The 24494-nt window shown below is 37.7% G+C and overlaps 1 protein-coding gene across 1 annotated transcript in view; it reads right to left on the reverse strand.

Moving 5' to 3' along the window:
* Positions 1–24049, reverse strand: part of LENG8 (leukocyte receptor cluster member 8) — a 58535-nt gene extending 34486 nt beyond the window's left edge. Inside the window, exons 1-7 of the mRNA XM_034423211.3 lie at positions 23116–24049; positions 19249–19426; positions 18627–18728; positions 16960–17073; positions 15427–15727; positions 13904–14087; positions 2917–3102 (exon numbers count right to left, since the gene is read on the reverse strand). Coding sequence (XP_034279102.2) covers positions 2917–3102; positions 13904–14087; positions 15427–15727; positions 16960–17073; positions 18627–18728; positions 19249–19426; positions 23116–23153 — 1103 coding nt within the window. The 5' untranslated portion in view covers positions 23154–24049. The remainder of the gene's footprint in view (positions 1–2916; positions 3103–13903; positions 14088–15426; positions 15728–16959; positions 17074–18626; positions 18729–19248; positions 19427–23115) is intronic.
* Positions 24050–24494: the final 445 nt, after the last annotated feature.

The raw sequence follows: 24494 nt of genomic DNA on the forward strand, positions 1-24494 counted from the left end.
AAATCTGGAGGAATGGCAGAGAGGCATTAACAACTTTTGTTTGGATAGGGAAGAGACTGAGAGTTAAATTAAAAATAATGCAGGATACACATGAAAGAGGAAGTTTGAAATTGCCCAATCTAAAATTGTACCATGAAGCAGCTGTTTTGTCAGCAATTAGTGATTGGATTAATTTAACAGATGAAAGAATACTGAATATTGAAGGGTATGATTTCCTATATGGTTGGCATCCCTACTTAGTCTATGAGAAGAAGGTGGATAGACTTTTAAAAGTCATATATTAAGGAATGCTCTCCTGCATGTTTGGAAAAAATACCAATATAAACTGAATGGCAAGATACCCATGTGGGTAGTACCCAGACATGTGATAGAAAATATAATTATAGAACAAAGACAGGAGGTAATTACTTATAGAGAACTTCTGTTTACAGAAAGAAATGTACTACAGTTAAAGCCTCTGAATTTACTAAGAGAGGAAAGGACAATTCAAACCTGGTTTCAGTATGTACAGCTGCAGAATAGATGGAAAAAAGATCAGAAAATTGGCAATATACAAAGTGAAGAAATTTTGATAAAACAAATTAGGGACCAGAGTAGAATGCAATAAAAAGGTTGTATAATATTTTGATAGAAATAGACTCGGAGACAGAGTTAGTTAAAGATTGTATGATAAAATGGGCACAAAATTTTGAGGAACCAATAACGATGGAAACATGGGAAAGGATCTGGGTAAGAAATGTAAAATTTACACAAGCTCAAAATTTGAGAGAAAATTTTTATAAAATGTTTTATAAAATGTTTTATAGATCCTAAAAAGTTAGCTTGTATGTACCCAAACTTACAACCCAAATGTTGGAGATGTGATTGTGTTGATGCTACTTATTTTCATGTTTGGGGACTTGTAAAAAAGTTAAAGCATTTTGGATAAAAATATGGTGGATTATTCAAAATATTTTTTAAAAAAGGATAAAGTTTACTCCACAGTTGTTTTTGTTAGGTATCATTACAGATTGTACGGCTATAGAGACTAATTTGATTCTGAACTTAATAACTGCAGCAAGACTTTTGGTGGTGCAGTACTGGAAGAAGGAAGATTTACCTACTATTCAAGAATGGACATTAAAAGTAGTAAATTTAGCAGAAATGGCGAAAATTTCAGCATATCTAAAGGACCATTCAAATGAAAAATATATGTTAGAATGGAAAAGATGGATTGATTATATTCAAGGCAAATATCAGACTAAAAAATTTCAAATAGCTTATGAATGATCAAAGAGATTTTATAAAGTACTTAAATTTAGTTTAGTTAAAGGGGAGTTAAAAGTACATGAGGAGGATAGGAGACTATAGATCAGTGATGGCTAACCTTTTTGCCATCGCGTGTCAGGAGAGGGGGGGCGGGGGAGGGTCGCGCATGCACGTGCCCACGTGCATGTGTGTGCAACCCCCTCCCCCCTCCGCTCCTGGCACATGATGGCCTGGTAGGCCCGTTTTTCTTTCTTACCTGGCTCCAGATCCTCTCTGTGTATCTGGGAACGGCGAAAACAGCCTTTCCCACTCCCTTGGAGGCCCTACGGAGGCTGAAAGGGCCCATTTCCCAACTCCCGGTGGGACAGGAAGTGACATTTTTTGCTGTCCCCAGCCTCCAGAACCTCTCTAGGAGTCTCTAGGAGCCTCTCTACGAGTCTGTAGGAGCTTCTCTAGGAGTCTCTGGAGGCTGGGGACAGGAAAAAACGTCGCTTCCTGTCCCACTGGGAGTGGGGAAATGGGCCCTTTCAGCCTCCGTAGGGCCTCCAAGGGAGTGGGAAAGGCTGTTTTCGCCGTTCCCAGATACACAGAGAGGATCTGGAGCCAGGTAAGAAAGAAAAAAGGGCCTTCCCCACCCCCCAGGCCCTCCAGAGGCAGGAAACAGCCTGTTTCCCTACTTCTGGTGGGCCCAGAAGGCCCGAAAATCAGCTGGCCGGCGCACGCATGCGCCCCAGAGCTGAGATGGCGTGCCCACTAATATGGCTCCATAGGTTCGCCATCATGGCTATAGATAATTAGCTTATGTTAGCTTATGATTGTCTAATGTTTTACCCTGTATTTTGCTCTGGGAAGTGGTGGGGGGGGAGAGGGAGGGAAAGGGGAAGGTTGGAAGGGGAGCAGGGAGGGGGAAGGGGAAATGTTTGTAAAACTTTTTAAAACTTCTCAATAAAAAAAAAAAAGAATTTTAACCGATCAACACACTATTTGTCATTGTATTTGAAAGATGGTAGTTTTGTTTTGTTTTTGTTTTAAATAAATAAATAAATAAAAAAATAAAAAAGAATAGAAATCTTGGTCTTCCAAGATTCTCCCCTTCTTAGTCACTGACTCATAACTGGTCACTTAGTGAATGTTTGAAATTATGACAGACCTCCTCAGAGCTACTTATGACCCAGATTTGAAGTTCTGACAATGGGGACACTCTTGCGGTCACATGATCACATTTTGGGCATCCAGGAATCAGTCCATTTATAGTTATCTCCAATGTCCCACAGTCATGTGAATGCATTTTGTTGTTTTTTGTTGTTTTTTTTTTGCTGAAAACTGATGTTTGTTTGTAACAAAAATGCCCATTTTGGAGAACAGATTTGTTGAAATAAATAAAACAGACACGGTCACATCTGGACCCACTTAATGACTGGCACAACCTACAATCATAATTCAGAACTCAATTATGGTCATAAGTTGAGGACTACCTTTATTAAAATCTGTAGTCAGTGACCATGTTTGCTGATCACTATCTTTTTTGCCTCTTCTTGTCTTAAAATAATACTATCAGGAGAGACATACGGACAAAGCACTGAGCTAATTTGGCTTAATTTATGCACTAATAAAAAGACTGAATGCTCTCCAGATCCCACCTCAGGCTCTGCCTGCGAAGCTACGCACCCAGGCAATGGTTCCCTGCTCCAGTCAATGGTATAGGCAGTGCCATCCTGTAGCCTGGCCTGCAGGACCTCTTTAAGCAGCTTCTCTGTGCGGTCTTTGTCCTCCTCTGACTCACAAGCTGTGAAGCAGCGCTGGACATACTCTTTCATGTCCTGTGGCCAATCTTCAGGCTTACCTGTTGAAGAACTATACGGAAAAAGAAAACATTAAAATAGCAAGGTTCCATTATGTTTATTTAACTGCAATGCATACTTTAGAAATGGTTAAGATTAGTTGAAAGGAAGCTACACAGTTTGCAAAACTTCCATGAATGAAAGCTTAACTATCTCAAGTATGCAGCTTGTTCCATTCCATCTCATTTTTTAGCACAGTATGCTCCACTTTTAAACATTTGCATACTTTCTCATTGTCCCAATTGTTCCTGGGTTATATTGTCACATGGCAAGTCATAGGCAGATTGGCTGAGATTCAACCACCAATCTGAATAATCCTCCTAGGGCCTTACAATTGAATTCAGAATTTCTGTTGCTAAATAAGACAGTTGTTAAGGGAGTTTTCTCTCAATTTTACTAACTTTCTTGCCACAGTTGTTAAGCGAATCACTGCAGTTTTTAAGTTAGAAACATGGTTGTTAAGTGAATCTGGCTTCCCCATTGACTTTGCTTGTCTGAAGGTCAGAAAAGAGTAATCACAAGACCTTGGGACCCTGAAACCCTTATAAATATGACCCAGTTGCCAAGTGGCTGAATTTTGACTACATGATTGTGGGGGATGCTGAAAGGGTCAGAAGTGTGAAAACTGATCACACTTTTTTCAGTACTGCTGTAACTCTGAACGGTCACTACACGAATGGTTGTAAGTTGAGGACTCCCTGTATTCCTTAACCAACAAACATGATTGCCATGAACCCTGACCCTTAGCATCTAAATGTGTGGGCATAAAAGACCTGGCAGCACTGATTTACTTGCTTCTGTCCTCTTGACATTATTCTTTCCCTCCCTTTCTCTAATGAAAAAGAGACATCCTTCAAAAGGCTACTGCCACATTATCACAATCATTCCCCTGGATGTGAGGGATGCTCTTATACAATTTTCAAACATCCTCACAGAAACACACATGGCTTTATTCCATACTTGTACTTTTCACTTAACTAGTTGCTTAGCGACCGTTCAAAATTACAACAGATGCCCAGAAGGAGCAACCCAAGTATGGAATTCTTACAGCAGCACCCCACTGTAATGGCCACATCACCGTATTCTGAGTGTTTGGTAATCAGCTCACTCTTATGGCTGGTTGCAGGGTTCAAAGTGACCATGGTTTACAACGCCCCTTGCTGGTTTTCAAGCAAAAACCATTCACAGGGAATGCATTGAGTAGCTTTTTGAGCATTATGTTCACTTTACAACCACTGCATAAAAGGTAGTAAAATTGTGTCAATCATGTGGATGCCTCCAATGTACAACCATTTTGACTTACGAAGGAAATTCTGGGCTCCACTATGGTCGTATGTTGAGAATTACTTGATGGATCACCTGGTGGTATCAACTATGATCCTTACATTCCATAAAACACTGGAAAAGGTGCTATTTCCTAAGATTCCTCAACAAGAACACAAAATTTCCATAGCATTTTCATCATATCTGAAGCACCACCACGTGTAAAATATACTGTATTTTTCAGAGAAGAAGACGCACCTTTCCCCTCCCTAAAAGGGGATGAAAATTTAGATGTGTCTTATACACTGAATGTAGATCCGCTCACCCACTGCCCCCACCCTTTGGCCTCTGCCTCCCAGCAGTTTACCTCCTTGCAGCAAGCAGCAAGAAGAAGCTGAAGAGGCAGCCATTAAGCTGCTGAAGTTGGGACAGCCCCGAACAGAAGAGAATGAGTGAAAGTGTTAGGATCTAGCGAGAAGCTTTTTATTTGGACTTTAAGAACACCCTGAAGTTCAAATACAATTAGAATTGAAGCTAGAAGTAATTTAGCAGCGGAATTGAGCCTGAATTTAAGTTAATTTTCCTAAAACATAAACTATTTTCATCTGTGGATGCTTGTAGAAAGTTTTATTTTTAAATCTGATTGGACTGGATTGGAAAGGAGATTTTCTTTTTTACTTGTTCAAATATTAAATTTTTGGTGCTTTTTGAGTGTATAAGTTTTTGGATTGGCTTTGATATTCCCTCCTTTTGGTTGATTTTTACATTTTAATTTCTTTTTACATTGGCTTTATTGTAAATCAGAGATAGAAGAAGTGGAATAAACAAGAAATATTGCCACCTAGTGGATTGAAACATTGTATTTTTTTTGTCTCTTTTTTTTTCACTGATTAAAAAAGTAGCAACTGTGTCCCTTTTTTCAAAGTCAAGATGCATGTCTATAGATAAAATTTAGAAGAGCCTCAAAGACTCTTCGCAGTTGTTTATACAGGTGCTCTTTGGAGAAAATATTGCTGATAGGCGGCTAAAACTTGAAAGAAGAAGAAAAGAGCGACTCCGGAAATAGAGCTGTAAAATTGAGAGAGGTATATGAAAGAGCCGTTGAATGCTACACAGTTGTGGACTTTTAAGTAGGATAGAAAGTTTTCCCTTTTCTATTTCCACTTCTTCATGATTTAATTATTTTTATTTTTACATTTTTGGAACAAAATTTTTTTCTTTTTCTCTTCTATCTTCCACAACAAGTGACTCTTCAGTTGGATTAAGGCTTTCAAGAGCCTGAAGAAACTATATTTTGGACTTTTTTTTTCTATTTATCATTCTTTTTTTTTTCTCTTTAATTTTTTCTTTTTATATTCCTTTTTCTTTTTCCTCTACTGATTGGAGGCTGTTTTTTAACCTTATTATTTGATTGGATTAGGGCACACAAGAGCCTGAAAATTGTTTTTCTTTTTGCTATTCATAAAAATGGATTAGGGTTGAGAAGAACCTGAAGATATTTTATTTTCTGTTTTGATTTGGATTATCTATAGAAATGAGTAAAAAAGCAGCAGTTGTTAGCTCTGCTGGATCGAGCTAATGATCGAGCTAAGCCTTCTTCATCACCAGTGGGAGGACAACGATGAATATAGGTAATGTTACAGCAGGAGATAGAGAACGGGAGAAAGAAAAAGAGGCGACAATGCAGATGATTCTACAAGGAATACAAGACATAAAATTAAAAATAGAGAAAGCAGATGAAAAAGTGGAGAATATACAACAGATGATGAAGAAATACGAGGACAGACTTGAAAAAATTGAAAAAAAGGAGGAACAAAGAGATAAAAAAATTAGAGATATGGACAGTAGATTAAAAAAAGTTGAACACGACAAAAGCGGTTTAGGATGGGAGATGGATAAATCAGAATTCTATTTAAGATTCCAGAATATGGAAGAAGAAAAAGGAGAAAATTTGCCAGAAAAAATGATAGAAATTCTTGCAGAAGCACTAGAAATTATTAAAGAAAAAATGTTGGATGGCGTTGATGAGATGTATCAAGTATATACTAGATATGCAATGAGAAACAAATTACCAAGAGAAGTCCATATAAGATTTATTAAGAAATCAATTAAAACACAAATATTGCAGACTACAAAAGAGAAAACATTGCAATACAAGGGCAAGGAAATTATGATGCTGAAGCAAATACCAAGAAGAGTGAGAGAGATAAGAATATCAATTTTTGACAAAAATATTGCTCCAGAAAGGAGTGAATTACAAATGGCTGATACCAGAAGGTTTGGTTCACATGGCAATTGCAAAGATTTAAAATAGATTCAATTGATAAAGCCAAAGCATTTTATGCAGAATATTTAAAAGGATGTAGAATCAAGAAGGGAAGAGACATTGCTCCAACTACAAGAAGAGGATTTATTGATGATTGAAAAAGCGGCGGGCGCACTAGAAGGTGCAGTAGGAGGTATGGCAGAACACAAAGAACAGCGTGAATATGAGATCTACTAGAGCAGCAAAGCCTACATATAAAATATAAATATGGAAGAGAAAAAATTGATTACAATAAACTTAACATAGCAACTAAAAGAAGAAAAGTATTTCATAAATTGGAGAAATTAAAATTGGACATAATTTGTTTACAAGAAGTATATATTTAAAAACAACATGAACTACTTTTGGTACAGCCTAAACTAGGGAAATTATTTGCCTCACTGCCACAATGTAAGAAAAGAGGAGTGGCTTTGTATATTAAAGATACAATACCAGCAGAAAAAATTTACGCAGACGATAAGGAAAGAATTTTGATAGTGGAAATTACAGATAACAACAGGAAAATATTGTTAATAGCGACATATGCTCCAGGTGACAACCAAGATGATTTTTATAGAAAACTACACATGAAATTAATTGAGTTGGATTATGACAATATTTGTATGATGGGAGACTTTAATGGAATAGTTGATGGGAAAATGGACTATAACACACAAAAGACAATAAAACAAAGTAGAAGAATTCTGCCAAAATCTTTCTTTAAGATGATAGAGGAAATAAACTTAAAAGATGCATGGAGAGAAAGAAATGGAAAAATTAGGCAATATACATTTTATTCTAATAGACATTTATCATGGTCTAGAATAGATATAACAATGACAATGGAATTGACCTCGAATATAGAAGAAATTGCCATAGAAGCCAATACTTGGGCAGACCACAACCCAATGACGGTGAGATGGAAAGGACAAAGGAGAAGGTCTAGATCAGTGGTTCTCAACCTTTCTAATGCCATGACCCTTTAATACAGTTCCTCATGTTGTGGTGACCCCCAACCAGGGGTGGGTTCTAAATTTTTTTTACTACCGGTTCTGTGGGCGTGGCTTATTTTGTGGGCATGGCTTGGAGGTCATGTGACTGGGTGGGCGTGGCTAGCTGGTCATGTGACCGGGTGGCCATGGCTATGTGTATAGAGACTACTCAGAGGGCTGAAAAAAGTCATTTCTGACAGGTCCTCGCACTTTTGACCGGTCTTCACACTTATGACTGGTCATCATATATGCCCATTGTAGCATTCTTAACAACCGTGTCACTCATTTCACAACTGCTTCTCTTCACCATGGTGACAAGATAGGGCAAAAACGTAAAATGTGAGGACAGTTGTAAGTTCGAGGACTGGTCAAAAGTGCGAGGACCAGTCAGAAATAACTTTTTCAGCCCTCTGAGTAGTCCATATGCATAAAAGGATACAGCAATAGAGAGGAATGAAGGAAGGGAAGAGAAATTAGAGTAGGAGTGAGGGTAAGAGAGGGAGGAAAAGAGGAGGAGAAGGAGAAAGGAAGAGGAAGTAGGGAGGAGAAGAAGAGGGGGGGGGAAAGAGAAAGTAAGAAGGAAAGAAAAGAGAGAGGTGGTGGGTTTGAGGAGAAAGATTGCTGTACAATAAAAAAGATAAAAGGGAAGAAAACCAACCCCAAACAAATATAAAGATATTAAGATAAAGAATGAATTGTTAAACTAGCAATAATTAGAAACACACATACAAACATACAATGTATTTTCTTTGAACAGAGTATTTGGCCGGTTCACAAATTTAAACAGTGTTTAGCCATTTCAATTCAATTTACAATTTCTATATTTCCTTTTTGCCATATTTATTCATCTATTTTTAAAAAAAAACAGTATTACCCTTCATCATCTCTTATCTTAATCAAATTCAATTTTTCCCTTCTATTCTATATTATACCCCTTCACATTGTCATCTATTTTTATATCCATTCTCATTGTGTTAATTATGTAATTATGTAATACAGTTGTTTAATACAAATTCAACATTTTAATATAAATCAATTAGTTATATAACTATCTTTTTTGTATATTAATCAATATGAACATGAATATTCCAATTATTTCCATGCAATCCAATTTCTTACAAATCAATTAATTATATTTACCAATAATAATAAACCAAAAAATTTCCCCCATATATTCCTCCAAACCCCAACTTAACCATTTCTGCTTTCAATACAATATACAATTAATAGTAGTTCAATTATTACAATTCCCTAGTTAAATAGAGCTTTTTTTCTTTTGTGTTTTAAAATCTTGAACTTCCTCTTTTGCCCTAAATTTCCCATTGTTTGCAGTTCTGCACTTACCTTTTTTGGTGAGGAAAAAGAAAAAGAAATCTCTCTGCCTCATTTTGTCACGTTGCAGCAAAGACCCTGCTTTACTTTCAGTTTCGCTTTTTCAGTATAGCTAGGGGGAAAAAAATCTGCTCCAGCTCTCTTTGCAGCTAGCAACAGAGAACAGACCTCTGCGCAAAAAGCTGAGAGCAAATCAGCTGAGAGTCGGGAGGCCGATCTAATCAACTTGTGGTAATTAACCTATGCTGAAGCTGAAAGGGGCTGTTTTTTCTATTTTTGCAGGCACCGGTCTACTCATTTGTTTTCTTTTAACACTGATCAGCTGTAGGGTGGCCCTTTGAAGCCCCACGGCAAGAATTTAAACAGTTTTTTTCCCTCTAGCCATCAGCTGGGACTCAGGAGGCAGCAATAGATTGGGAGTGGGCAGGGTAAGCGAACAGCGATCCGGCAGAGGGTGAGGATGAGTGAAGGCATTGGGGGGGCGGCGGCAAGAGAGGGCTTTGGCGACCCCTGTGAAATGGCCGTTCGACTCCCAAAGGGGTCGCGACCCCCAGGTTGAGAACTGCTGGTCTAGATGGACTTTAAATACTACAGTTTTAAAAGAAAAGGACTTTGTACAGAAAACGGAGAAAGAATTGGCTTTCTTTTTCAAAGAAAATAGAAAAGAAGATACATCAATGCAGAATCTGTTGGATACTATGAAAGCTTATGTCAGAGGCCTGATTATTGACTATACGAGAAAGAGGAATATTAAGAAAAGATAAGCATATAAAACGTTAGAGGATGATTATAAGAAATTTGATAAAGAACTACAGAAGTTCCCACAAAAAAAGGATATTAAAATGAAAATGGATACAATTAAACATAAAATGGGATTAATAGAAAAAGAAGATTTAGCACAAAGAATTAGGAATGCTAAACAGAACTACTTTGAAGATGCTAATAAACCAGGCAGATGGCTAGCATATAAACTGAAAAAAGAGAGAGAATCAAAGAAAATAACACAATTACTAGATGAGCAAGGACAAATTAGATTTGGAAATGAGGAGAAGAAAAACATTATACAAGATTATTATAAAAAACTATATGAAAAAGAAAATATAGAAGAGGAAAGTGTTAAACAATATCTACATAAGGCGAATTTACCTCAGATTTCAAAAGATACTGAGATGATGCTAGAAGGAAACATAACAATGATGGAATTGACTGAAGCTCTTAAAAAACAAAAGATTGGGAAGGCGCCAGGCCCAGACTGACTGCCAGCGGAATACTATAAGACTTTACAGGATCACTGAGTCTCCCACTGTTAGAAGTTATGAATGAAGTAATGTTAAAGAAGGAAATACCCAAATCATGGTTTAGAAGCATATATTACATTTATCCCAAAGGAGGATACTGACCCACAACAAGTCAAGAATTATAGACCTATATCCCTGCTAAAATCAGACTATAAAATCTTTGCTACAATATTAGCAGAAAGACTTAAAAGATATTTAAATAACTTTATCCATTCGGATAAAAATGGATTTCTGCCAAAAAAAACAGATTAGACACAATTTGAGGATAATACTGGACACTTTGGAATACCATGAGGCACAGTCGGAAAAGCAAATGGCTTTGATGTTTTTAGATGCACAGAAAGCCTTCGACAATATGAACTGGCGATTTATGATATTACAATTGAAAGAGATAGGCTTTGGGGAGAAATTTACTCAAGCCATAGAAGCTATATATCATAAACTAATAGCAAAAGTAATGATAAACAGAGAATTGACAGAATTTATTGAAATCCAAAAAGGAACGAAACAAGGTTGCCCACTGTCACCACTGTTGTTTGTGTTAATACTAGAAGTACTAAATAGAAATATTAGAGAAGAAAAAGAAATAAAAGGAATGAAAATTCAAAACCAAGAATATAAATTGCAAGTATTTGCGGATGACCTGGTGTTTATTTTGGAAGATCCACTTGAATCAATAAATAAACTGATAGATAAAATAGGAGAATTTGGTAAGTGGCAGGCCTGAAAATAAATAAAGATAAAACGAAGATTTTGACAAAAAATATGTTAAAAAAACAAAAAGAAGAGTTGGCGGAAGTATCAAGGATGCAGGTCATGAGCAAGGTGAAGTACTTGGGGATACATTTGACAGCAAGATGCAGTATATTTAAGGAAAATAATTATAATAAGTTTAAACAACAGATAGTGACAGATTTGGCAAAATGGGAGAATTTTCAACTATCATTGATAGGGAGGATATCAACTATAAAAATGAATATATTCCCTAAAATTTTATATTTGTTCCAGACAATTCCAATTAAGTTGGGGAAAGAATATTTTGAAGATCTAAACAAAATTGTGTTAAAATATATTTGGCAAGGTAAAAAGGTGAGGATTAAGTTAAAATCGTTGCAAGATGTTAGATCAAGCGGAGGCTTTGGCCTGCCGGATTGGGAACTATATTACCAAGCATGTAATTTGATGTGGATTAAAGAATAGATAATGTTAAGAAATATTAGATTGTTGACTTTAGAAGGTCATGATTTGTTGTTGGGCTGGCACGCTTTTTTATGGTATAAAAGTACAAAAACTCAGTGTTATTCCAGAAGACATATTATACGAGAATCTTTGTTATTAAATTGGGAAAAGATCAAAAAATACCATTACTTAAAAATTCCAGTCTGGTTATCTTCTATTGAAGTATTCTCACACTCAATAACATTTAGAAAGGAACTAATTGTTAGATATGGTGAATTATTGAATGAAAAGGGTGAACTTAAATCGAAGCAGAAATTAGAAGAACAAGAGATAGAAATTGATTGGTTTTCATATATGCAAATACAGTCTAGATATGATGAAGATTCTAAGAATGAGGGTTTTTACAGTAATTTGACGAATTTAGATAAAATTTTAACAGGTTCTGATGACTGGTGTCAAAAAATTATATGGTTATTTATTAGAAGTTAAACTGGAAGAAGAAAAAAGTTAAAGAAACAATGATTGCATGGGGGAAAAATTTTGGTCATGGGATTGATTGAAATGGCAGAAATTGTGGTTGCAGAATTATAAAATGACAATGTCAACAGCATATAAGGAGAATTTGTATAAGATGTTTTACAGGTGGCATCTACCCCCTGCGAGAATAGCCAGAACGTACAAGAACAAATTGGAGAAGTGTTGGAAGTGTCATCAGACTCCGGGTTCATACTACCATATGTGGTGGACATGTGCAGATGATAAAAGATATTGGATTAAAATCCGCACATGGTTGGAAAATATTATAAAGAAACATATTGATTTTAAACCAGAGATATTTTTATTAGGGATTGTACCAGAAACATATAAAAGAGAATTGAGATACTTAATAGTGAATGTCTTAAAAGCGGCTAGAATTGTATTTGCTAAAAACTGAAAAGGAGAGAAGATACCTACTGATGATGATGTTATCAAGAAAATTTTGGAATGTGCTGAAATGAACAAATTGACATTTGAAATTAGAGAACAGGAAGATAAACAATATTATTTGATATGGGACTTATTTTACCAATGGCTAGATAATAAAGCATGGAAATGAAATATGAAATGGATGTAATAATAAAATATATAAAGCAGGTTTTTTTTAATGGGAGATAAACCATTGTTAAATAATTGGCAAATGAGAATATGGATATGGGATTAAGCACAAAATATTTGTAACCGATCAATACACTTTCTGTAATTGTAATGGATGATGGTTGTTTTAAGTTTTGCTTAAAAATAAAAAACTTTTTTCCAAAAAAAAAAAAAAAAAGGAGGTAAATTGCTGGGAGGCAGAGGCAGATTTCTTTTTCTTGTTTTCCTCACCAAAAAAGGTAGGTCCGTCTTATAGTCCGGAGCGTCTTATACTCTGAAAAATACGGTATTTCTGCTCCTCACCCAAAATATGTCACAAAATCAGCCAGCTGACTCAAGGATGGGTTATAAGCCAACATACTATGATAACCCAAAGAAAAAGTACCAGTATTTTGAGGCTTACCCGCACCACTTGGCTGGCCCAAATTCTGATTGTGATGCAGCAGGAGGCCAGGGATGGTTCTTAGATTGGCAATCCCTAGCACAATTTGATAAATTTTCAAATGAACAGAATCCAATATATTTTATTTACATTATATTTATATTATTCAGACTTTAAAAGCTCTAAGAATGAGAAGCAGCAAGAGATTGCTTCTTATTAGGCTTATTGCAAAGTCCCCACCCCACCCCCCCAGACTGGGATTTGCCCAGTGCTTCATCTGAATTCTTTCACTTTACTAAGCATGATAAACTCTCTATTCAGCCAATGTCGACTGGTGGTCCCCAGGGGGAGAGCCTTCTCTGTGGGGGCACCTACTATCTGGAACGAGCTCCCCCCAGAGATACGGAGGATCCCGGATCTGCGCACCTTCCGCTGCGCCTTAAAGACCTTATTATTTCACCAGGCGGGCCTGGCCTAATTTTCTCTCTCTTTCATAAAAGATTTTCAATTTTTAAATATCTTTTAGTATCTTATATATTCAATTTTAAAATTGGTTTTAATCAGTTCGGGGTTTTAAATTTGTCGGAGCCAAAACTATTTAATTTGATTTTATTCTACTTTTAAATTTTGTATGGATGTGTTTTTATTGTCTGGCTGTGCACCGCCCTGAGTCCTTCGGGAGTAGGGCGGTATAGAAATCTAATAAAATAAATAAATAAATAAATAAATAATTCAAAGACAGAGACAAGAATGGAGGAAAGTTTTTAGGACATTCCCACGTTTTGTTCACTCACCAAATAATACTATCTGTTTTGGTCCTCTATCCTGATTTTATCATTGCTTAAACTCTATGATGTAAATTGCCTAGTTGCCTGGGTCATTTGGGCTGCATATAAATTAACAAAGGAGAAGAGAGAAAAGTTACAAACCTGTGATTGTGACGTTTCTCTGAATTCTGCTGGGAGGCAAAGTTTGGATGCTGCTGCTGCTGCTGCTGCTGCTGCTGCTGTTGCTGCTGCTGCTGCTGCTGCTCCAAAGAGCTGAAGTTTTGATTTGTTACTACAAAGGGACGCTTTGGAAGGTTGAATTTTAGACCACCAGACCCAGGCGCTTCTGTTTATAAAAATAAAAAGAGGATTCATAGGTGTGTATGTACATGCAAATTTTTTTAAAAAAAATTATTTCCAGATTTAGTAACCTCTCTCTCTCTCTAAATCTACACATAATCTTCCCCTTCAAGAGAAGCAGAGGCACCACGGGTTATTTTAACGGATTTTGATACTCCCAAAATTTGAGACAGCATATGTGAGGAAGCAGCCTTACGCATTTATAAATGCCCTTATTACAGTACCAAGAGCATTATGTGCATTTTCATAAACATTAGAGGATGATATAAGGTATCATTTCCATTTTAAGCCATACAATAACACTTGCGACAAAGGCAAGGACTTAGTTTGACACCAACATAATGGACTAAATCCACAGAGCTTCTAACATGAATGAAAGATTTTCCACTTGTCCACCAGAATGCATAAATTCATACCAAACTCCTATTCCATTATATCCTCCTTCATCAATTTATTCATCAGCTTTTGTCCATTTCCATTCTTAATGCTGAGCATTAATAAGATGTTAATTAATGGTATTATTAACTTAATAATAATAAATAACTTAATTATAATTAACAACATTAGTAAGTATAACAACAAAATCATGATTCTAGAATCTGGCCATTATGCTGCTTGGATTTGACAACATATTCTTGGAGATACACTAAGATGCTCAAGGCTATTTGTGCCTTGCAGGATATCCACTATATCCTCTGGGGGGACTAAAATGTCAGCAGCAGGGAAGCCCAATCATGATGCTGTTTCCCAAAGCCCAAATAAGATTTTCAAGTCCAGTAAAGTAGAAGCTTTTGTACCACTCTCCAACAGAAATGAGGGGGGACTGTGTATGCACAGTGCCAACAATTACTCTTTTTAATTCATAACAGAAATGTGATGTGAATCAAAAGTGGTTTAATATCCCTTCTTGAAGAGTTAGTAACTCTTTAAAAGTTGGATATTATTTATTATGCATTAGAGAACATTTTCAATTTGCCAGCTGAGCTAAATTTGTTACAAATGGCTTGGCAACTTTCTAGAGGCTCAATCCAACAAATGAATGAAAACTCTTTTGAGTATGACACAGGAAGTTAAGCATTTCAGAGGCATTTTCTTTTCTCCTTCCATCTCCCTGTATGCTAATAAACCTCAAAGCAGAAATTATGTCATTAAAGCAAAAGCTTTCAAATTATGCCAAAAAGAATGGCATACATCAGAAGCCAGAAATAATGCTTCCTCCAGCTACTGCCAACTCCCCTTCCCAGTAACAAAGACCCTGAAAATGCTTTGCCTTCTTTTTCTGAAGGCCTATTCAAGCCCCTCCACCTCTACTCCCAGAAGCTCACGTTTCATGCGGTTCCACAGCTGCTGTCCTTTCTTGGGCTTGGCTGCTTCCTGGTAAGAGTGCTGCTGCTGGTTATAGGAAGCATTTGACTGGTTTGACTGAGAGTGCAACCCTCCAGGAGGACCACCCTGCTGTTGCTGCTGCTGCTGCTGCTGCTGTCCCCCAGGCCCCATGGGTAGGTTGTTATGCTGTGACGGGTGGTTGGGATGCTGCATAGGGGACTGCGGCGTGTTAGAGATTTGCATTTGCTGAGGCTGGCTTGAGTACGACATCCCTCCATCTTCCATGCCTGGGACTGGAGGCTAGAGAAAGGAGTTTTGTGCCATTATTACCTCTGCCAGCCCCATTTTTAAAAACAGTTAAAAGCAGGAAGTTTACAATGGAGTTGGAGGTAAGTTCAACCCCTCTCTCTTTCTCATGTAAGCTGATATAAAGAGGGACAACTTCCACTTTTTCCTGTACTGTTGTACTGAAGCCCCCATTTTCTGTGACTATCAAATAAAATGGCTGGGGCCAAGAAAAATACAGTAGAATGCCCCAAGGACCACAAACTCTTCTACTTATTTACTCAGAGAATTTACTTCTTTCTCCAAAACCCAAGATTTTTTTTTGAAGTCCTGCTTTTATTATTTTTATAAACAAGGTTGTTTATAAACCATCTATTTTATTCACAACCACCACTCTATGAGGTAGATTGTGCTGAGAGAAAGAGAGGCCCAAAGTCACTTAATCAGCTTTTGTGCCTGAGGTTGTACTAGAATTCCATCTCCTGGTTTCCAAGCCAGCACCTTAACCTCTACCAAACTAGTTCTCATTTTTCATTATTCCAAAGTGTCTGCTCTCTGCCATCAGTGCAAGAAATAATTAGAAACCTCACTGAAGACACAGGATTAGAATGCAGTATTGCAGGCTAACTCTGCTCATAGCCTGGAGTTTGATCCCAATGGGCTCAAGGTTGACTCAGCTTTCCATCCTTCTGAGGTCAGTAAATGATTGTTGGGGGCAACATAGTGACATTTTAAATTGCCCAGAGAGTGCTATAAAGCACTATTGGGGTGATATATAAGTCTAAATGCTATTCCTATTGTATTGCTTTGTTTAGCTTCTGGATTCACAAGCTTATTTTTATATGTCATCGTTATCTTCCATTAGAATTCCTTAACTACTGCACTATCATCAGATCTGCTGAAGCAACAGATTTGAGAAGGTGAAAAGGCAAATTATATCCCCATATTGTACACTATACAATTGTCTGTGCTCATCAACTGCATGCACCAAGATGGTATTAAAACCAGAAAATTTGCTCATTAACTGCACACACTGAGATGGTGTAACAGCCAGAAACCTTTAGGAAAATACCAGAAAAATCAAATCATCTCTTCTTAATATAGTACTGAGAATTTGTGAGATGAATTTTGAACGTCTTGTGATTGGATCTGTATATTTACAGTATATCCCCCCCTGTAAATAGGGAATTTCTTCTATTTCTTAAAATAGAAGAAAAGCAGTATTTAAATAAAGTGAAATATATTACCTGGCTCATACTCCCTTGATGCTGCCCAGGAACTGATGGCTGTTGGGGTGTTGGGGAATAAGAGCCTGAGACACCATATTGCCCAGAAGAACCATATCCAGAGTAGACATTTTGCTGGGAAGGCAAATCATGGATTCAGTTCAGTGAAGAGATACTTTACACAATAGGCAGTATATAATTTCTGTATAAAAGCAGAAGCTAATTGGGGTTCCACTCACAGTCTTCTCTTGCCTAGATTCCATTTAGTGGATTTCTGAAATCCCAGTCTCTCTTTGTACAACCTTTATGAAACTTCTGCAGTACAGTCCTGTGGTTAAGCCATTTCCCCATCTTTTGTGAGCAGCTTTTTTCACAAGTTATTAAGTTCTGTTCTGTGACTTAATTAATTCTTAAAACCCTCTGCCCCCACTACTCCACGCAAGGCTGCCTGAAATTGGCAAGACCGGAATCAATTACACACCCTAGAATTTTGCCCCCCTAAGTGTCTCTCTAGGAAACAGCAGGAACGAGCACAGTCCTCTCAATATGTATTCCCCATTGTGTGCCTGCATTCCAAAGGGTGGGGGAGGAAGGAAAAGGTTCATTCCATAACCCGATGTCCTTGCCATCCAGCAGGACGACCCCCCCTGGCACTGTGAATATACTCAGGGTCAATTTCTGAATAAACATTTACTAACAGGTTTGTTGCTATTCTGGTATAGGGTTGGAGTACAGTAGTACACAGATAGTCCTCAACTTATGACATCTGAGCCCAAAATTTATGTTGCTAGGTGAGAAATTGGCTAAGTGAGTTTTGCCCCATTTTAGGACCTTTTCTTGCCACATTTGTTAAGTGAATTGCTGGAGGTGTTAAATTAGTAAACCATTGTTAAGTGAATCTAGCTTTCCCATTGACTTTGCTTTGTCAGAAGGTCACAAAAGGTGATCACATGTCCCCGGGACACTGCAACAGTGAAAAAGATGAACCACTTCTCAAGCATTTGAATATAAATCACATGACCTTGGGGATGCTGCAATGGTCATTAGTGTGAAAAATGGTCACTTTTTTCAGTGCCGTTTTAACTTCAGTCATTAAACGAACTGGTTATTTACAGGACCGCCTACTACCACAAGCAGCCTCCCACCGGCCGGTACATTCTCATAGAGAGGGGCTCCTCCGGGTGCCGTCAGCTAAACAATGTCGACTGACGGCCCCCAGGGGGAGGGCCTTCTCTGCGGGGGCACCCACTATCTGGAACGAGCTCCCCCCAGAGATACGGAGGATCCCGGATCTGCGCACTTTCCACCGTGCTCTTAAGACTCTCCTATTCCAGGAAGCCGGCCTGGCCTAATTTTCTCCCGTTTTAAAATTCTTTTAAATTTTAATCTGTTTTAAATTATTGGGATTTTTAATTGTCTTGGGCTAAATTATTTAATCTGGTTTTAATTATGTTCTTAACTTTTGTATCTATGTATTTTATTTTGTGCCTATTCACCGACCTGAGTCCTTCGGGAGTAGGGCAGTATATCAATCTAATAAAATAAACAAAACAAACAAACAAACTGTTGTAAATTGAGGACTACCTGTATTCTGCTTTTACAAGAATCGAGTCCCTCTCCAACATCCTAGTTTAAGACAATCTAAAGGGACCTTATGAGGTTAGCTAAAGCCAAATGCTATTACTTACCATAGGATAATAGTAATTATAAGGGTAGAGATAGCTGTATTGTTGATACCACTGGTAGTACTGCTGTTGCTGCTGCAGGGATTCTCCTTGCTGTGCTGAGTACTGTGAAAAGTAGCGGAAGTGTGTCATGAACTGATCAAAATGCTTCCACCCAGTACTACTAAGTGAAAATGAGAGTACTTGTCTAACAAGTCCAAATCTTTTCCTCTGATTGATTTCAGGATGGCAGATCCTGTGGCAGTCCTGTGCTTAAAAATCCCCAAAATACAGACTCTAAAGCCATTTCAGAATACAGAAGTTCTCCTCTTTTTTACATAGTCCCCATTAAAAAAAAAACAGTGTGTTCCATCATCTCCAAGAGATACATCAATAGAATACTGGCATTAACTTCATTCATTTCCAGCTCCCCCATTTAAGACTCTCCTCAGAATATAGGTTTTGAAGAGAGTTTGATTTCTTATTGATTCTGAAATCCCAAGTTAGCAATAAACAAAATGAAGTAAATTTTAGTCTCAGTCTTAAATGACTAAGGCTGATTCAAAAATTGTATGTTTTCAAATTATAAGTTTAAGACGCAAACAGTAATACAGGGGCATCTAAAGAATCATTAGCTCCCTCTTACCTGTGTGTTAGCTTGACCGTTTGTGGCCCCTTTACTGTTGCCAGTAGCAGCTGCAGCATTGGCCTTGCTAATATTAGCCAGTGCTTGCCGAGCCTTCTCCCATTCAGGGTTCTCATGCATTGGGCCTTCCATCCCGTTTTCTCTGGTGCTTGCAGTACCCAGGTTGTACTGTGAAGCCCTATAAAATAGAAGAGAAAATAGATGAAAAAAAGAAATTTGCCAGGACTTTTATTCCCATTATCATTGAAATCACATAGCACCTTCAACTTTTAGATGTATTTGTTTTCAGTTTTTCAGAACTTACTGCCCAATAGTTTCAATAAGAACACCAAGTAAGTTTAATTTGAACTCCAGTTCAGTCTAATTGAGCATTGTTTTTCAGCTCAAGTCATAACAGAAAATCTATTTACATAAACACCAGCTATTATGACTTTAGAGCTTGCTAAATAATAGTTTCAAACCAGGCGGAGAAAAGACAGTGACGCAGGAAGAGGTTCTGTTTCATTAGCTTCACATGATTACAAGAGTAAATACCAGAGATGTTATGCTTCTGCTCTTGGACCTTAGCCAATATATAATGCCAATTTCAATTTTACCTGTCAAACCAGAATCTATGTTTTAGTTCATTTTTTATGTCAGTTCCTAATTCCGCCTTGAAATAGTTAACAAGCTCATACATCTATGTGTTATCTGCCCATCTATTTACATTCAAAATATTTAACATTTATAACCTCTTTACTTTGTTCTCCATATAGTATATTTCAAATTAATTAATTGTGAAACTAGCTTTCAGCAAGTTTCTCAATTCAAGAGACAAGAATATTACCAAGTACTTGTTTCGTAGAAGTTGGAATATCTGGTAACCCCAAGATAGGCAATACTTCCTTCACTGCTGCTTCTCATTAAAAAACAGTATTCTAGGCATATAGTAGCTTGGTTCCATGGCCATGGATGACAACAAAACAATCAACAGATTTCTGACAGTTCAATCACCAATTCTAGTTACAAATAAAGTTGTCATAAGTAAGCCTATATGTTACAGGTACTCCTCGGCTTACATCCATTCATTTAGTGAGTGTTCAAAGTTACAACGGCACTGAAAAAAGTGATTTATGACTGTTTTTCTACACTTACGACCATTTCAGTATCCTTGTGGTCACATGATCAAAATTCGAACCCTTAGCAACCAGCATGTATTTATTATGGCTGCAGTGTCCTGGGGTCATGTGATCAGCTTCTGTGATCTTCTGACAAACAGAATCCATGGGGAAGCCAGATTCACTTAACATCCATATTACTAACTCAACAACTGCAGTGACTCATTTAACAACTGTTACAAGAAAAGTTGTAAAATGGGGCAATGGTCACTTAACAACTATCTTGCTTAGCAATAGAAATTTTGGACTCAACTGTAGCTGTAAGTTGAGGACTACCTATATAAACTTTTGCTCAAGCTGTCATCACTCTTTTCGTACATTTGGCCCTAGGATGTTAGACTGAAACTCCCAGTATCATTCACCACGGTGACTGCTATTGGAGGGCCAGACACTGCCCACTTGTGATTCAAAAACTTTGAAAAAATGACATTACAGTATATTCCTGTTTACTTGATTTTTATGGTACACATTTCCCAGGTATGTCAAGATAATTAAAATTTGTAATGAGACAGTAATTTTAGATTATTGCTAGAACACAACCAGTTGCATATTCCACCGATCCAGAATTCTGGGATTTTTACCTCATTTTAAATGAGCAACATGCTTTTCCTGCCAGCAAGAATGAAGTGCCTTATGTGCTGTTTAGTATTATGCACTGAGAAATTTGGCTTCTCCAATTAGAAAAATGTGTTTAGTCACTCCAACTGGCAAACATAAGCAGTTTTGCTCAACTAATACCTAGGAATACTTTTTTCTTAGTTTCACAATTCTCCCACTTTATAACGTATGTTATGGTAAGTCTGTAAGGTGCCACAAGATACTGGATTTTGTTTTTCAAGAATTAGAATTTTTATTCATGTATATGAGCAATGCCACAAAAAATAGTTTCACATTTAATATTAAGAATCTGAAAAAGGTTTTCCAATTTTTTCCTTCCTTTTTTTTTTATAACTTTGAGAGCATGCTTTCTTATTATGTTCTGGTGGTAGGAGTAACTTCAAGAAAGCATTTATGCCTAGTTGCCTTACAATCAAATTCTCAGGCAGCTCACAATAAAAATAAGAACAAATTAAAGCTGCCTATATATCACAAAATAGTAAAAAAATAAAATTATCAATATTCATGCAAATTTTACCAAAGCAAAATAACAACAAAATTCAACATTATTTGCCCAGGAATTTTCAAGTAATGAATGAGCCAAAACCAATACTCACCCACATCTAATGGCTAAAATAGTTATATTTAATTGGAAAGTGTTACTTAACCTATCCTTCTACCATGATATCTTGATGGTCAACTACGCAAGACCTATAAGCTTGTGATATCATCAGCATTATGATGTCATAAGCAGAATGTCAATTTCAACTTGAATAAAGTCTAAGAAAGTGGGTTTGCTTTGAATTTTGTTACAAATACTGTTTTAAATTAATACAAATATACTTTCAATATCGCATTCTTTTAAGATATGAACATCTTTAGCTAAGATTACATTCACTCAGAAAGCTGTTGTAATTACAAATTACAAATCTTTACTGATGAGATTTTTTTTTACTCTATATGAAGGTCTGTTATTTCCAATATCTAATTTATAAAGTCCTAAAATATTTTATCTAACTTTAATTACTTTTATTTAAAAATCCACATTGACTAACCCAAATCCAAGGAAGTATATTAGTTTTAAAGCAGGGGTGTCAAACTTGTGGTCTGGTTGCATCACGTGCTGGCCATGTCCACCCCTAGTTTAGCAAGGGGGAAAAAGTTGTGATACGTCATGTGCCGACGTGTCATTCCGAGTTTGACAACCTGTTTTAAAGTCTTTGACAGCAGAAACCAAAGAAGTTATCTTCAGGGAATGTGTTTATATTATTGAATAGAAATTCATCTTTTAACCTGCAAAAGGCAGTTAACTTCTAGAAAAGTTGGACCAGCCCTACAGGTTAGCAGTAATTAAAATATAAAGTTAGATAAGAATAAAAAAGCAAATCCAAATTGATTACAGAAATTAGTAGATCTGAAAAATTTGAAAGAAATTACACTATTTTTATTCAAAAAACCTTATAAACAAGTCTGAAAACAAAACTTTTAAAAAAAGAATTAAATTGAAACCCAAAGAAACCCAAATACTAATCATTCCTGATTAGTGTAACAAAATTTACATTTGAGGCATTCTAAAGATTATTCCTTTTACCTCAAATCTCCCACCCTTGGGAATTTCATAGGAGTTCCTATCAAAAAAGTCAACATATCACAATTCAGTAGCCTTGCCCTCCCATAAGTACAAAACAGACGCAGTTGCTTTTCTTCCCTCTTCCTCAGTTTTAAGTTTGACTGTGATATTATCAGTTATAGGTCAGAATCCTCACTTTAGAGATAGAGAAGAAAAATCCAATACCTAGAATCTTTCAATTCAGAAGTGAATAATTTGCATTTCAAAAGATGTTGCTGTACCAGCAGCCATTACAGTAGATGGGAGTTGGTCCACCAACATCTAGAATATTGCATGTTACCTATCTCTAATTACAACATGGAAAAATTAATGTGCTTTTAAAAACAAACACCCACTTAAAAAATAGTTAGTACATCACTTCACATAAACAATGCCAAAGTAATAAGGGCTAGTAGACACATATTTCAAATCGGCTCAACCCTACCCAAATCTTAATTCTCCCCTTCGTCACAAGCTGAAATTACAATAAAAGTTTGCAATCACCATTCTGAAGAATGCTGGTCTCCTATATTGGCAGCCATAATCTAATTCGTGGAAGAGGCAGGCTGTAGGTATCGAATGGGTGCAAATCCACAGCCTGGGCAAGGTGTCTTTTCTTCGTTCTTCTTCCACAAGTAGAGGCCAAACAAAGGAAATTAACCAGGGAACAGGCACATCTCAAAATCGTGGATACACCTCTACAGCACACTTCCTGATGCCCCTTTTCATCATAGGGCAAGCCAAGCGCTCAAGAGCCTCGGGAACTTCAGATTTCGTAACTAGTAGTCAAGGGACCCCCCCCCCTCTTCAAGCTCCTTCCAACAAAGCGAGGTGCTATGTAGTCCTATCACCCCGTATTTTTTTTTCTCGCGTTTTATACTCTTTACGCCCCCGTTTGTAATTACATCACCCTTCTGTAGTGTAACATATTCCCCGCTTTCTGAAGCATTAAAGGCTAAGATTTCCCCCCCACCCTCAAGGCCCGAAGGCTTCACCCACAACTCTACTCCTTGGCAGCAGACCCCGCCGCCCACCCTTCCCTGCTATCCCCTCTCAGCGCCCCGAAAGACTCCCACCAAAAATTACTCGCTCGCTGCCTGCCTGCCTGCCTACCACAGGCACCCCTTCACGGGCTCGGCCTCGGCCTTCCCCCGCGCGTCACTTACTCCGGGCAGTCTCGCTGCCCTCGCCCACCCACTACCGACTTCTTCCTTCCTCCTCCGACACTCAGCCTAACGGAAGGAGCGGCGAGCCACCCGCACAAGCCCCGGACCGCCTCGTCCCCCCGTGGCAAAAGAAGGCCACTTCCTGGCGCCACAATCCGAAGAACCCCTCAGGTTTCGTCAGCTCGACTACGGCGCAGAGGAGCCCTAGCGCTTCCCAAAATGGCGCCCGATGACTCTTCCCTTCCTCTCCCAGTTTCGGCTGCCAGACTCCTTCCTTCCGGTTGCCCCCAGGAAGCGGTGAGCGCGAAGGCGGGCGAAAGAGAGGTCGTCGACGTGCGTGGTGGCGTCACGCCCGCGCGGGCGACGTTCTGCGGAGCTTCCTCACGTGGTCTGGGTTCCGGTGGGTGGGGTATTAGCTTTCCGCTTTCAGAAGCGTAGAACTACAACTCCCATGACCCTGCAGGTTTTATTTAACTTCAACCTGACGGGGTCTGTGGAGATTCTCAGTCATCCAAGAGGTGGTTGTCCCAAAGGTGCTTATTCAGGAGGCAACTGGACTTTCTGGTTTTTTCTTTTGAAGACGTTTCGCGAAACGTCTTCAAAAGAAAAAAAAACCAAGAAAGTCCAGTTGCCTCCTGATTAAACACCTTTGGGTCAATCTGAGGGGATCCATACAGGATTGTTGCGATATTTTCAGGATCAGACTCAATAAATAAT

This window comes from Pantherophis guttatus, chromosome 4 (genome assembly GCF_059756535.1).
Source record: "Pantherophis guttatus breed Tessera chromosome 4, ASM5975653v1, whole genome shotgun sequence".
NCBI classification, from domain to species: domain Eukaryota; kingdom Metazoa; phylum Chordata; class Lepidosauria; order Squamata; family Colubridae; genus Pantherophis; species Pantherophis guttatus.